General features: G+C 38.9%; 1 protein-coding gene and 1 long non-coding RNA gene across 5 annotated transcripts in view; one reads left to right on the top strand and one right to left on the bottom strand.

Moving 5' to 3' along the window:
- Positions 1-4,562, bottom strand: part of acsf3 (acyl-CoA synthetase family member 3) — a 34,865-nt gene extending 30,303 nt beyond the window's left edge. For 2 of the 4 annotated variants that reach the window (XM_044205886.1, XM_044205904.1), the window contains exons 1-2: positions 4,463-4,562; positions 2,461-3,271 (exon numbers count right to left, since the gene is read on the bottom strand). In XM_044205886.1, the coding sequence (XP_044061821.1) occupies positions 2,461-3,180 (720 nt within the window). In that variant the 5' untranslated portion in view covers positions 3,181-3,271; positions 4,463-4,562. Of the gene's footprint in view, positions 1-2,460; positions 3,272-4,301; positions 4,324-4,437 lie in introns of those variants that run through there. The other 2 variants (XM_044205910.1, XM_044205896.1) reach the window with 2 other exon arrangements.
- On the top strand, positions 4,503-8,670 carry LOC122880729. The gene is made up of 2 exons (XR_006379018.1): positions 4,503-4,556; positions 4,966-8,670. It is a non-coding gene; the product is annotated as an uncharacterized LOC122880729 (long non-coding RNA).
- The last annotated feature ends 7,580 nt before the right edge of the window (positions 8,671-16,250 follow it).

The following is a 16,250-nucleotide window of genomic DNA, read 5'->3' as shown; positions in this document are numbered from 1 at the left end:
GTCTTCAAAATAAATCACCTCAATAAGCTTCCACTGTTGCAGACGGCATTGTGATGTGCCATTTACTTGGTTAACTTTTTGTACTTAGTTTCCTCCCAACCTGTTGTATTCACACCTCAATTAGTAATTTCCTGCTTTTGGAAGAATGAATTCCGATAATGCCCAGCTTATGTTGTTCAACTTTGGTTGAGGGTCTGAGAGAAAAGTTGTTAATGCAACTAAAAGGTGATTTGTACATTAGAGCTGTATTGAATTGCAGCATTGAAACATTGCAGGATTACTGTCTGTGTAGACACTATCAGGCATTACAACACTCAAAATGATGCATAAAACATTAAGTGTCCATAATGTATATACACATTATTAAAGACATCACAAATGGTGGAAGTGGAAAATGAGGATCAAATGGTCATCTTAAATCCAAGCTTAAATTTGGAAGTTATTCAGCAAATTTATTTTCCTTTCAAGTTTGCCTCAAGTCTTCATTCACATTAACCTGACAGAGGAGCTTTCCAGGAATTCTGACAACCTGATGTTGTTGCCTTCCAGGAAAACAGACAGACTCACTTAATCATTCGCTCACTCACTTCCCTGGGCCATCCAGAGACAAATGAAGCTCTGCCATCTTTCAGAGTGATTTAATTTTCCACACTATTGGACATGTAGGTCAATTTCGCTTAAAAACATAGAGGAAAATCTTCAGGAGATCTTTAATGGCATAAATTAGTGATTATTCAGAAAGCTCGATTGAAACAAACGGGGAATGATGCTTATCAGGGATTCAAATGTGAGTGTGGGGGTGTCCAAACACTTCTTGCACTTGCAACCATGCATACATTTTATGTGTCTATTTCTTAGCTTTGTGGAGCTCTGGATAGTCACTTCATAATCTCTGCATGCACTGCATGAAATATTCTGTAGAAAGATTTAACTAAAGAAAACTGTGCCATTGTCAGAGACAAGGACTTGTGATTTTTGTCAATATAAATAATCATGACTTGAATATTTAAGTTAGCTATCAATACTTTAAGAAAGACCTTGGAAGGTATTTAAATACTATACTGGGGGTTTTGCATAATTTAGCCTATGAAATACAGCGTATTAATACTTTACTATGTAATATTACTTTGTGTTTCATGGGGTAAATTGAGTGAAACGTCCAAAGATGTGTATCCTTTACACCATTATACCATTTAACTAATATACCATATAAGTTTTGATATTAATTGTGTAACCACTGTACCTGAGTTGTACTGGTTTCCATTTATTTCAATAAGGTATGTACTAATGACAAAGGACCGTTTTGAAAAAGCATAGCATTCAAAGACCATGTTTTAAGAAAATCAGATTTAGAAGATAAAAATGGACAGCATGAAAAAGATACTGTACATTTTGCAATTTCTTGCATCAAAAAAGTGACTCTGAAGTCACTGATGTCTGAGCTTCCTACCAGCACCTGAACACACCAACAAGGAGCTGTTTAAAGCCCCCACACCCCAAATATTCTGATGACAGTGTGTAATTTTGACTAATTTGTTATAGCCAGTCTCAGTCACATTCAAGTAGCAAACAAATATCTTCCCCTCTATTTGGAGAATATCTGAACTGTTCACACAGTATCAGATCAATTATAGCACCAACTGAAACAATATTTTAGAGTTTGAAATACTGCCGTAACAGTATATTGGCTGACATTCTTATTTTTACATAAACCCATGACATAGACAAATAAGTTTGATGTGGCTCCCTTAGATTTTTTTTTAATTTTATAAATGACCAATATACATACTGAGTGGGACATTATACAGTTGAAAAATCAGTGTTCTCTGGTTCTCTAATGAAGACACTGTTTCTAAATTACCTCAAACCTAGTTCGGCATTTCTCTACTGCAATTTGTTGTTACTTAACAGTCGAGATATACACCATTACGATATATATCTGCAGTAAGCTAATGTTATATTGGCCTGGCCAATTTATCGGTCTAGCTGTAACATCAATACCATAAACTCACTGTTGAGTACAACACAAAGGATGTTACTATATTTATAAAAAAGGAAGTTTAATGAAGACCTCTTGTATAAATTTAATATTAACTAACACAGAAACACATTAATATTTTAAATATTACAGGACTTTTATGAATTCAAAAATTATTTAAAACAGGATTACATAAAGACTGGTGAACAAAAAAAAAACGTTTGTTTTGTTTTAGTTACTCTGAAACAGTGTAATGTTTAGCTGTCATAAAGGTTTAGGATAAACTCACAGATACAAAGTGCCAATAGCAGGTTCACAGACAACCTACACTGTGCGTTATTTTAATTAGCCACAGCTTTTTAAGTCCATTACCACCAGCTGTTCCATCCTCTGCTATGTCAAAGCTGTGAACAAACCTTTTTCGGGACTTGAAATGTAATTTGCTTTGTCTCCAATGTAATTATGGTTTAGACAACATTTACCATGGCTTGGATGCTGCTGTGCGTATGTAGAACTCCCTTGGGTCTCCCTGTGGTACCACTGGTGTAGATTATCATAGCTGGTCGATCAGCCCAGTCTGTCATTGCTGTCTCCTTCTCTTCGGTGTCTGCCCCATCTAAAGTGCCCAGGTTAGAAGTAGGGGGCAGTGTCAGGCATGGCAGCCCCAGCCTCTTTGCCAGCAGCTCGAGGGTTTCAGCATAGGGATGACCTGCCACCAGCAGCGAACTCTGGGAGTCAGAGATGACATACTCCAGTTCAGATTGAGGGTGTTTTCTGTAGAGTGGCACTGCTGTCCCACCACTCATCCAAACCGCCCACTGTGCCACTGTATAGGAAGCATCATTAGAACACAGGAAGGAAATTCGTTTTCCTTCCAGACCCCCAAAGTCAGAGTTCAGCGTGGTACTGATTCTACCTGCAAGACCTAAGCTGCTGCAATACAGCTGCTTATAGCTGTGGCTGCCACTGCTGTCTATAATAGCAAGCTTATCTCCAAACGCTAGAGCTCTGGCAAACGCTGGCTTTTGGTTTATCCTTAATGATGGTGCTGTAGTCCATCTATGAGCCCTTCTTTTAACCACAGTTCCCAGTAGCCATTGTCTGGGTTTTGACGGGCAATACGTTCTGTGAAGAGTGGCTTTCCAGTGAGGCAATGTCCACTTCAGAGAGTGGCAGGCAGCAGCAACAAGTTCTGACAACATGTTTGAGACTCAGCTGTTCAGACCCTCCAGAGTTAGGACCTCAAGATGGCTCCATCCTCAGTCTCTTGCATGCGCTCATATCAGACAACATCTGTGAGTTGACAGGAAAAAAAGCATGTGGGCTTAGTTTTATCAAGCAGCACACAAAGTTTGACATCTTCTCCTAACGGCAAATACCATATGAATCTAATTATCCTCCTGAACTCCTTCTGTAATATTCAATTCGACCAATTGGTAAACACTTTTATTCATCTAGCATAAGACTATTTAACATAAACCCACTGCATGTGGCTTAAATGTATTGTTTCTTCTATATTTAAACATGGTAAGCAGAAAGAGTAAAAAATGAAATGATTAGGTGATTAAAAGAAAAATTAAAGAAGCATTGCATCGATTTAGTATTGTACCAAAAGCTGGGAAGATTACAAGAGATAGACTGTCAAAAGCGCAGCAGCAGAGGCAGAGATCCTGACTTTTAATCACAAGTATGGATCAATCCTACAAAACACCGGATCCTACATTTTCCATAATATAACTCATTGCACCCCACACCTCCAGTTTGTAACACAGGCTTTCTGCTAAAAATTTGAAGGCTCAAGAACAAATTGAAATGACATCATAAGGATTATTTTGTCAGACCTTGGAAACCTCCCTCCAGAGCCACAGAGGTCATTATTATATTATACTGTTCTCACAGGCAGAGTTATACTGTCTGTGATAATTAAACTGCAGTTGATGTGTAAAATCGGTGGAGTGTCCCTTTAATTATCAACTATTTTAAGTTTTTGTACTGTTGGTCGGACAAAACAAGCAAAAACAATAGTTTATTTTAGCAATATAGAAGAGTGTCTGAAACATAGCTGTGTGATTGCCACCACTTTCTATAGTATTTTCATATTCTGTTTCCAAAACATGTTTAAAACCACGTTTTAATTTATTTTTCAGTGACTTCTGTAAACTTCTGCCATAATCGCTGGATTACAGTGATTCTCACTGCCAAAATAACTGAGTCACTTATCTGTGCCTTTTGTTATTGCCACTAACGTTGTTGGATTCAGTACAGGTTAGTGCTGACCATTAAGTTACCATGACATTTGACATTATTTAAATAGTTAACTGACAGCGACAGATTGAAGACGACCGCGATACTGACCGGACCTCAGCCAAAATAAAATAAATAGAATAAAAATTCCCTTTCTACAACGAATAAAATAGTAATACTTCTTATGTAATACCCCTGGTCCGCTGTACACATACCTCCATTAAATCATATTCACCTTACCTCAAACAAAAGCCGGTACGCTTGTAGTGAAGGACGGAGCAACATCATTCATCTTCCGGCATGAAACAAATGTCACTTGAATGGTTCCTGCATCGTAAGTACACAACGAACCTTGTGTAACGGCTGAGACTTTAAAAATACAGTTTTTATTTGTCCAAAAACATTGTTTTCTGCTACTTTAATGATGTTGTACTTAATTATTTAACACATTTCACTATATGAAACGATTCAAATGCACATACTATGAGATCAGGATTACATTTCTGCAGAGAATTATTCAATTGTATTGCTTTTAGGCTGAATTAATTTTGTCTTTTTAGATCAATTACAGCCTTTTTCTGTTTTGATATATTTAAATTTAAATGTCACACATGAGCTGATGTAGTACTTTGTACTACATGCAAGAGGCCCACAGACAGCTAGTTTCAGATAATGGTATCATAGACATAGAGCTCCTAGCATGACTTGTGTTGTTGTCTTTCATCCTGTGGTTCTTAACTCAGCTGGGTGGTTGTTGGCAAGACCTGCCCCCATTTTTGAGGACCTGCAAATCAAGTGGAAAGGCTTCTCACCAGAGAGCAGGACAGGGGAAAGGAGAGTGCAGCGTATATGCAGCTACCCCACACAGAGCTGTGTTTGGCTTTGCCAGTCCTACCACTCAGTGTGCCAACTAGCTTGGCTGACTTCATCATCACAATGCAAGTGGGCACATTCAACCGCCAGCTGGCAGTCGCGGGCCTCAGATAAGAGAATGGTACAGACATGGCACACGTTCAAAAAGTTTTCACTTCCCTCCCCAAACCCCCTACACTGCAAACAAGGATGGCATGTTCCTAACGAAATTGGAGCCTTTGTTTCAGAGAACTCCCCTCCACTCTCAGGAATAGTATCGTCAAAGACCACTCGTTCCCATTCGTGGGGAAAACGCTATTCAAGGGGATGCTATGCTACCCCAGCAGCTATCTAATTTCCAGAGAATCCTTTATTTGTAGGGCATTTGCACAGTCTTTTGTCTTTTTTTTTGATGCAGATGGCACTGCCGCTTTTTCTTAGTATTCAACCTAAAAATGACTGAATGCCGTCTATGATGAAACGAAATAAGGCACAGACGACCCATGTTTTTGGATTTGCTTCCTGGAAGTTGGCCATATTTTCAACATGCGTTATATGGGGACTGGAATCTGAGCCATTGAGAGACTTATTTTCAGCTACTGGAGACATGCAGCGATGGATGAAGAGTGGAGGATAATAACGGGCATCACGTATGTGTCTGTTTTTCAAGGATAAGAGGACAAGACATGGCTACCATAAGAATTTATTGTTATGGTTATGGCTAAAACATGATTAGACAGTAGAGTATCTAGTATCTAGCGGAAGCTGGCATTCTCCTGCAATGGCCTGCTGCCAGCACACCATTCAGCAACGACCACCTGAAAAGATCTCGCCACTGATGGGCAGGACGGCCGCAAGCAGGCGCCAACTCCCATCTTGGCAAAGGACTGCATCTGAGGAAAAGAGAAAGAGGGGACCCCCCACAGATCTGTGAGAGAGGCTGAGATGGTAACACAAACCGTGGGGAGTACCCAAGCATGTGTCAGGTTGGCATCAATGTGAGAATGTCTTGGCAACCGCTCTGTTCTCTCCCCTCCCACCCCAGCTCACACACAAACACACTGTTGCCCTGCTTGGAACACATGGTACATCAGCAGTGGCATCTGGCCGTGCTGACTCCTGGCAGCTGCGCTTCATCTTCGCCAGTTGGGAGTCTTGGCACTGCCACTTCATCAACTACCTGTGGCTCCTCCCGGGTAAAAAGGCGAGCAATGAATTATTCCGGAGCTGCAGCTGCAAACTTGATTTTCATCCAAGAGATTCACTGTAAACATATGACTGCCTCACAGAGCACATGCCACCCACATACTAATGCATGGTTGACAACATGGCTTGTATTCTGCACAAAGGGACTTTTGTGTCTTCATGTGATGGCATGGTTCATTTGAGGCAAAGATGACGGATGCTTTGTGATGATTCTCTACGTGTTGTATCTACGTCAAACACAAGTGCTTTCAAAGAGGCCCAAGGAGAAACAACTGGTTCTCTTGGTTTACAAAAAGTGATTTGTTTTTTTACAGCCTCAAATCAACAAAAGTACAGTGAGCAAAAGACAAACATTAGTGGCAGTACCATAACATTCAGAAAGGCAATGCATTTTGGGCTCAGTGGTCTTCATCAGGCAGCATTGGCCAATTTCTTTGTGTTGGGAAATGATGTTGAAAGATCAAATCAAATGGCAGCCTAGGATTACATTGAAAGGAATTTCTCTCCCATTTTTACAATGAACAAATGGATGGGTGACCTTTAAACTCAACAATTATTTCCTCACATTCAATTCTTAATGGAGGTTTTGACAACCAAGGACATTTGCCTGACGCGCTCTGAATACATTTTAGCTGTGACACCATGGATTGCTTGAGTAGGACAGCTTATTTCTGAAGATTACCTCCCCTCATGACCGTGAATTTCCAATGGCGTCAATGTGAGATGTGCTCGCAAAGATTTAATTTGTTACATCTTGTTTTGGAAAGTCTAAGATGATAGACAATATAATGTAGTGTTGCTTTGTTTAATGCTTGATTATTTCAGTGGAACTATCTTTTTTTTTTTAAACTTTTGTCATGGAATACACCATATACTGGTCTGGATGATTCCATTTCATCACTGAGGTGCATGTAATGCCAACTCCTCTCCATCTGTCCAGAGGTGTGTTTGGGTTCTCCTGCACTCTCATTGATTTTTCTTGTGGAGAAGCCCTCACCTAGAGAACTTTCAATTTATCCCAAATGTCAGCTGTTATGTTATCCAAGTTTGATAGCAGCAAACTTACAGTGTGTTTATTGTGATCACAGTTACAGTAGTAAGTGACAACATGAGCAGTGACTGAAGTTATTGATCATATAGTTATGGCTCTTTTTATACATGAAGTAAAGTCAAGGGAAGCAGTAGAGAGGAAGAGAAGTTAAAAAAACAGAAAGCTAAGTTTATCGTAAGAAATTCTTGACTTGATTTATTTAGAGTTCGTGGTTTGCTCTCGGCTACTCGAGCACTGCATGACCCAATTTAAATTCAAAACTTGTTGTGTTAATAATTTTTTCTAGTTTTGTTTCAAGAGAAATGTTGCTGGCAAGCTGTTAAAATCTATCAAAATTTGACTACATCTCTCCCTTACACACATGCACATATTCCCTCACTTTTTTCTGTGGGTGTTAGTCATCTGACGGTGACCCAGTGGGAGTTTTTTCTCCATCTGTGTCGTTCTGACCCATTTTAGCCCTCGGCCACGTCCAACTGTTCCGTTTCCCAAACATATGTGTGGTGGCAGGGGGATAAGTGAACCGTCGCCGCGCAGGACCTGCAGACACACACTGCAGATATGACACTGGACACTGCTTTCCTGTCTATCTGCTTCCTTCAGCATATGCTAGCATCAGTACTAACCCCAAGGATTCACACCTTAGTGATTTGACCAAACACCACTACTACTGCTGCTTCTCCTTCTACTGCTCTGAGTCAAGGATCTCTGCCTGTGTTATAAATTTGATTATCAGACGAAGTGAATTTGTAAAGATTTATTCCTGTTAATGCACTGTGTGTGTTTACTGTTGGACAATATGTGCTTGCCCTCTTTTGGCCTCCACTGATTTTCAGTTCTCATCATGACTCTGCATCTCATTCATTGCTTAACCTCTCTTATTCAGTATTCACTGTATTTCTTGTGTTTCTACTGGCCAGGCCTTGATTGGGCACTTTACTTGGTGGACAGCTACAGCATCCGATCATAACATAGTCAGTGAAGTCAAAATAGGCCAACCAGAAGAGGGTTTTTCCAAGTGGTCCATGTTGGCAGATGAGATGGTATCACTGCACAGAGCCAGGACCCACTGGGGACTGTGGGGTGTGAGGCACATATGGGCAAACAGGCTGCTGATGAGCTGCTTACATGAGCCTCTCATCATGGCCTTAGAGAGAGATGTCTCCACCAGAGGATTTGAAGTGGCTATGTACTGTGGGTCTACATTGTTTGGGTTGGCACAGGATCTTGGATTCAAGCTACTTGTGCAGAGATGCTCTCCCATTAGATTTTTATAAAATGTCACCCAAATTCATTGGGGACAAACACTGTATAACAATAAAGGTTATATGAAAACACCTGCAACTTGTTATTGTAATTTACACATTCTCTGAATAACTGAGGCAGACGGCTTGGTCAAATGGACAGAATAAAGTTGATTTAACTGTAGTCTTAAGGTAACACCCTAAATAAATGATATCCAACTTCCTGACCTACTGGCTGTAATAAGCTTCAGATCACTACAGAATTTTTTGATGGCTTTCCACTAATGCCTTATTGATTTTCCTTTTTCCCTTTTAACTCACACACATGAATATGGAAACTATTCTGCTAGACGGACGATCAGGACATCTGCCCCCCTTGTCTAATTCAGCTCACAAATTATGTCCTGCATCCTCAACAATATGCGGACATTGAAAGGGTTACATCATCTCATTCAAAAAAGCATGCCAAAGTTGCACATGGTTGCACTACAGTATATTACATCTAGATGTAAAGTGAGATATTTAGTTCTTCCATCTTCCATTACTTTTTTAGATATGTTTCTGATGATTGTTTCTAATCACTCTGAAAGCCACGCAAATGTTTGTCATGTTTAGTATCTGTTTAGCTCATGCAGCTATGGAAGAAAAAAACGTAACATTTCCCATACTTCCTCAATTGATTTCATCCGCCCTGCAAAGAAACTTGGCAGGCATCTTTCTTGTTTCATCTTCATGCACATCTTCATCTTCAACATGCACATACTATAGGCAGGCACACGCACCCTCACTCGCCCATACACACACACACACACACACACACACACACACACACACACACACACACACACACACAAACATGCACAGACACAGACACATACACACTGGGCTGGCAGGCTGTTTGGGTGGTGTGTTGTTCTCTGGGAGACAGCGCCATATGTTGTCTAGCCTCCCAGGGAGGGCAGAGCCTATACCACTGTACTGTTGTCCTGACTCTAAGGGAAGCCCACTGCAGTACAACACCTCTAAAACTCCCTAAAACTTAACCTATTTCTGTAAATTTTATGTAATTTACTTTTCAACTTGCTAATGTCGAGATTTGAGACTGCCCTTGCAGCACATGCACTCAGTGAGCGATTGAATTAATGTTTATGTTGAAAACAAAAATAAAAATTCAGTTTTTTTAAAGGTATGAACAATCCAGATTTTATTCAAAATGTATATATGGATTTTCATTTATTTATCTATTTGACCATTATTTACATTTGGAAAGACACATGGAGGAACAAGAGCCCTCGTTTACCAGTGTGCCAGTGTAATTTTTCAACATGCTGTACATGTATGTGTGCCCCTGTCTTGTGGACGATAGGAAGTATTACCAGCTATACAGTGTGAACACTTCTGGCAAACAGTAAAACAGGTAAAGAGCTGTTGAGATGGATTCTAGACAAAGGATAACTTTGCAGTGAGAGGACCTGTCAATGCCTCTGCACGTCTGCAGATCAGAAGTCTTGAAAGATTCATTATAGCCAGGCAAAGCGAAAAAACATGCGTTTGTTCAGTGGTGCCATCTTGGGTCTTTTAGAGCCCTTGGATTTGTCTTCTCATTTTTTAGAGAAGGAGAGACAGAGAGGGAAAGAAAGAAAAAAGTAGATAGTAAAATTGTGAAGTGCAGAGTGATGAAAATAGTGTGTTTGGATACCTTTAGTCAGGAGTGCGGGGAGGTGATGGGTGTGTTTGTTGAGAAGGGGAGAAAGGAAAGAGTGGGTGTAAGAGTATGTTTGTGCATTGACTTGAGGGGTAGGGGATACGTGTTCAGAATTTATCTTATCTGTGTGTTCATTACTATTTAGCATTTCAGGCAGAGAGCTTGGGCGCTCCACTAAATCGCAGGAAGGATTGTTAGACACGCGTGTTATTAATTTTTTCAGGGTCCCTGTGGCGTCTGTATGAATCTTAATGCTGCTGACTGGGCTGCAGCTCTATCGACTTTCTTTAAAATATGAAGAAGCTTTGCTGGAAGCGCCTTGGGTCATTAGCTGAAGAGTAGGCACAAATCCCTCACCGAGCCTGCTCTGGCTTCGCCATGTTAAATGTGCTCTTAAAATATTCATAATCATACTCTTGCCTGCACACACGCACATACACACATGCACACACACACACACACACACACACACACACACACACACACACACACACACACACACACACACACACTTATGCACACAGACAATGCACCAGGGACATAAGGGGATCAATATTAAAATGTATTCCTGTTTTGGTGTGTGGTTAATTAGCTGTGGTTCTTTTAAACCATGAAGTTTGAGAACAGATTAACAGTATCTTTTTGTACACAAGACAATATTTACTTCTGCTCCATCCATGTGGACGTAAATGAAATGCATATTAGTGGATGTTGACATATGGAAACCAAAGAAAACAATGATTTTATTTTGTACTGTTACTTCTTCAATATTTTACAAAAGCATTTTAGTATTGTGTTATGATGAGTTAAATATGCAGCAGCTTCTGTTTCACAGACTGTGACTTCTTCTACACTGCAATAATTTGTATATTTTTATGTTTCTATTATTCACTGTGGATTTGCATTAAATTTGCATGAAATGTTTACCAACTGGCATTTGATCCACTGTAATGAAATGGTGAAATCATGCGTTTCCAGTTAGTTTACTACTTTGTGTACTTCTTCTTCAAAAAAACAGTTTTTATTACAATACATTTTTTTATATTTAAATAAAGTTTTGAAATAACAGCCACTCTCAGGTATTGTATCATTACTTTGGTGAGTAATATCTAAATAAAGTCATGATTTTGACATTATCACAGCTTGAAACTGTATTCTTATGACAGTGTGTATTGATCCTTTTAGTATTGACCTTTGCTCGGTGTGAGTTTATAGGGTAGCTGGTGTGATTTCAGCTAACTGCATGTAGCCAAAATAAGGGTCCCTTTTGAAGCCTTGTTAGGAGCACTGTGACCTTCAATAGCAGCTAAGGATCAATAACAACAGTGTAGGTCAGAGACTGGTGTAGCATAGCATTAGTCAGCTGTTGTATTTCTGATTGTTTCATGTGTACATAGTGCTGATATTTGTGTCAATATTCAGTTACTTACATTTGAACTTCGCCTTGTCAACAAAAACAAAACAAGATTCTAGCAGTTAGCAATACTGTATCCATTCTTGGCAGTGTAGAAAATCCTCTGAAACAGCAGTCAGACGCCACTGAATCCCATTATAACAATGTTCTTTTAGGCAGTGGTTGAGACAGTTCTACGACACCTACTCAAGTATAGGTACTGCAAATTGTACTCAATTACAAGTAACTCTAACAAGCAAACGTAAACTGTCAACTAAGCTTTGTTAAAATCTATAGAGAAACACAGTGCCCTGGTGCTAGGGATTTAAGGCACTGACCATGAATTGCAAGTCCCAGGTGTGAGTCTGGCTGGGGACTTTTAGTGCATGTCATTCCCCATGTTTCTTTCTCCTAATTTCCTGTCATCTGTGCTGACTCTCTACTAAAGGCATAAAATTCCCATAAAATACTTAATGTGAAGTTAGTATCATTTCAAGAAAGGAGAGCATTGCTAGATGTCATCCTCACTTTCAAAATGGTTGACAGAGTGTAAACTTGAACATTTTAAGAATAGCCTCTTCTTTGCTGTCTGACTGCTTACGCTGAATGGTTTCAAGTTGAACAGTTGTTTAAATATATGACTTAGAAGCACACACACAAAACACACACAATTCAAGTTAGCTCCACAAGGACTGACCTTACTAATCTAAAAGCAACAGCAGTAATCAGACCATTGTGATCACTTTAGGTATAACTGAAATACACAGACATTGCCTTTCATATGTGTCAGTACCCATTTAGGCCCTTTAACTGGGCCTAAGTGAAAAATTGCAATTGTGTCATACACGCTGTCCCATGGTTGGTTGTAATAATTTGTACAGTAAAGAGATCTTAAGTGAACTAATCATTAGCTGAACACGACCATGAACATGCTATTTTTACCAGCTGGGTAATTTGAGCAGGGGTTAAGTTACGGTCCATCAAAGAACTCCAACATGTGTGAGACAGGTGCTGCGATGGAGACCAGGCCAAAACAATCACAGAAAGGCACAGCCTGCCTAATTGATGCTGTTTGTGTGGCACGCTGCTGGACAATGGATCAGGGTTGGCAGATGTATCAGGGGGGTGAATGACACACACAAATCCACTGAAAACAATACCACAGAAACAATGGGAGTAGGTAAGTGCACGTGTGGGTTTGTGTGTGTGTGTCCAGAGAGAGACAAAAAGAAGAGGGAGGGTGAAAGAGAGAAAGTTACTCACACTTAATACTCTTCAGTGTAAATAAGAATTGCTGCATCAGCACAGAAGTTACCATTATTACAGTAAGTCAAATTATTATCACTGCTTTAGTACTGATATTAAAATTAAGCATTTCCTTTTTGTGAGACTCTCATGCCACTATGTTTCAGAAAGAAATGCCATACTTTGTTTTCTATATTTTATTATCATTAATTTACTTTATTAATCACCATTATGTCATGACTGGGTTCTTAAGCCCCAATTCATCGTGTTTTAACAGTTGTAGGTATAGCAGTGCAAACTCTAATCATAAAGCAAAATTAACAGTAATAGAGAAGCAAAAAGGAAAAATAAGGAGAAGACAAAGAAATATTACTTTCTATTACTACTTTCTACTGCAGTATGCAAAGGCTGTAGTTACTTGCTACCTTTAATAGTTTCATACAATATGACAACTACCCAGCAGTATTTGATGTGCAGTAGTTAGAGCTAGCAGCACCTGTACCAGCCACACAATTACAATGCTGCTAACAAATTAAGGCATCAATATTTAACAGCTTGGAAGGAACCAATCATTTGAATGAATCATTTTAATACATTAATTCAGTTTACAGCTAATATTTCCTTACGTTTCCTCAAGTAAAGTTTGAATGAGTTTTGAATGGGTTATTTGTACAATGTGGTGCTTCTACTTTTTGTTAAGAAGCTTGAACGATATGAATACGTTTTTCCACCACTGACTACCTGTTGATTATTGTTTTGGCTGCTATAATATGAAGCTGTATATCAGTGGTTCCCAATTCTTTTGGCTTATGACCCTTGAAAGTTTACATCTGACCTTGTCAAAGATTGCATCTATAAATTGCAAGCAGTTCCATCAAAGTGATGTTTCCTTCTCAGATTGTTTAATTACAATAGTTTTTAGAGGCCTGAAGAGGTACAACTATCAGTATTTTACAATATAAAAAGGAAAAATGACAGAACAGTCTGAAAAAATAAACCTAATTTGTGTTGCATTTTTTTTCCTTATTTTCTATCTTGTTAATTATCTTGTGACCCCTCAGATTTATGTTGTGACCCCTTTGGGGATCCTGACCCCAGGTTTGGGAACCACTGCTGTATTAATTTCAGATTGAAGATTAATATTAGAACATGAATGCATCTTACAAAAGCGGAAAAGGTGTTAAAGGATGTTTTATATGGGAAGAACATTAAACTTTCTCTAAGGAAAAGGCTTGATCATGATCTCAAGATAACTTCCCCCACCCCCTTTCCAGTGGTATGTATTGATCTTTGTGTAGCTTAATGTTGGTCTTTATGGCTACACTGCGGTTACACAAGCCAGTAGGAAAACTACTTACTCCAGCCCACTGTTATAACTGAATCAATCCATTAGGTGAGTATTGAAACTGTGGTCACTCTCCACAATATTTACTGATTATATATGGCTGCAAATTGAATTATTCAATATGCAATTCAGTTATGAGCAGCATGTAAAAACCCAGATAGAGATGGATGTTTTCCTCGTGCCACAATGCATTACATCTATACATTAAATTGAAAATGGGAGCCATGACATTAGGCTATGAAATGTAATTACAGGCCGTTCAAAGACAGTGGGGCATGAAAATAGTGTCTGTCTGTGTGTGTGTGTGTGTGTGTGAAAAACAGAGCAAGAGAGAGAGAAGCAGTGTGTGTGTCCCTGGGAAAGTGACTGTTGTTTGGCTTGGCCCCCTGTCCCCTTTTCCAAAAGACTGTGAAATCAGAAATTAAACGCTTCACCATCGTGAAGCAATTCAGCCTGATACGTCTTCCTCTCTTGTAATTGTTTGTTTACTGGACCCTGTTCAAAAGCAATATTGTGAAGGTCTCTGCAGGCTCTGGGAGCCAGCTTGTATACTGGAGGAAGGTCACACCATGTCAGTTTGCAGAAGTGGAAAGATAGCAAAGACAAAAATGTAAATGTAGAAGTAACAAGAAGACACACAAGGATTTAAACACATTTAAACATATATTTATTTGTATATTGTCCAGATTTTTAAATATGTAAGCCTGCTGTGTGTGGCTAAATGAGAGGGCAGATAGCGGTGACCTGACCAGCAATAAGAAGCTGCTGAGGTGATGGCAGCACAGACCACATTGCTACTGACTGACCACAGGGGTCATGACCGAAATGACCTTTTAACCTTTTACTACTGTGGTCCATTGTCCACTTTCATTCTAGTCCATTTGCTTTTTCTTGCTCTTCTTTTGTTCAGAGTTTTGCACAATATGGGGGGGGGGGTTGGCCGGGCAAAACATTCTGGTTAATGAGACGACAGGGAGAAGAGACATTAGACCTGAGCAAAGCATATACAGCGATTTGACAATGCAAGAGGGAGAAAGGCCAGTTAAGGGCAGAAGCAGCAGGAACGTGAAGCAGGGGAGAGTTGTTTTGTTTGTAATTTTGCTTTAGTATTTGTAATAAAAACATGATGTTGGTCGTTGATGATGTAATCGCCTCGAATTTTAGGCTCACTTAAACTGTGATGAATGACTAACAATACGTTGTTTTCCAGGAAGGAAAAATAGAAATGTAAAAGTGTAGTGATACATTGTTATGTATTGGGACATTACAATATTAATAAAAAAAATTGTCTTTATTAGTTATTGTGACTATAAAGAAATAAAGAACATAGATAGCTTTTCACTTCTTTTTAACAGATACCAAAATATTGAATATGTTATATAATGAAAAACTTTTACCACATTGTTTAAAATGTGTTTACTCATGTTAACTTGAATCATGTTGCCCACATATTTCACTCTGGAACAAGTATTCAATGTCCTACTTAAATAAAAGTAGCAGTGCCCCCACTGTAAAAATACTGTTAAAAGTCCTGCATTCAAAATTTTACTGAAGTAAAAGTGTACAACAAGATGTACTTAAAGTTCTTGTTATCCAGAAAGGCCCCTTTCGAAGTGTTATATTATCATATATTTTGTGTTAATTTATTATTATTATTATTATCATTGATGCATTAACATGTAAGGAGCATGTTAACGTTGTTGCTGGTCAAATTGGAACAAATTTTAAGTATTGTATATGCTGTTGGGAAGTTTAATCTATAACAATGCATTATTTTACAAGATTAATAAATCTTAATGTGTAAAGTAAATAGAAACTAAAGCTGTCAAATAAATGTAGTGTGGTAAAAAGTACAATATTTCACTTTGAAATGTAGTGGAGTAGAAGTATAACATATCAGAAAACTTAAATTCTTCAGTACAGAACTTGAGTTAGTTACTAACAAAAAGAAAAATTAAACCCCTTACAAATAGATAGACAGACATGA

The sequence above is a fragment of the Siniperca chuatsi genome, linkage group LG1 (genome assembly GCF_020085105.1).
Source record: "Siniperca chuatsi isolate FFG_IHB_CAS linkage group LG1, ASM2008510v1, whole genome shotgun sequence".
Classification (NCBI taxonomy): domain Eukaryota; kingdom Metazoa; phylum Chordata; class Actinopteri; order Centrarchiformes; family Sinipercidae; genus Siniperca; species Siniperca chuatsi.
This window is presented reverse-complemented; position numbering and strand designations above follow the sequence as displayed.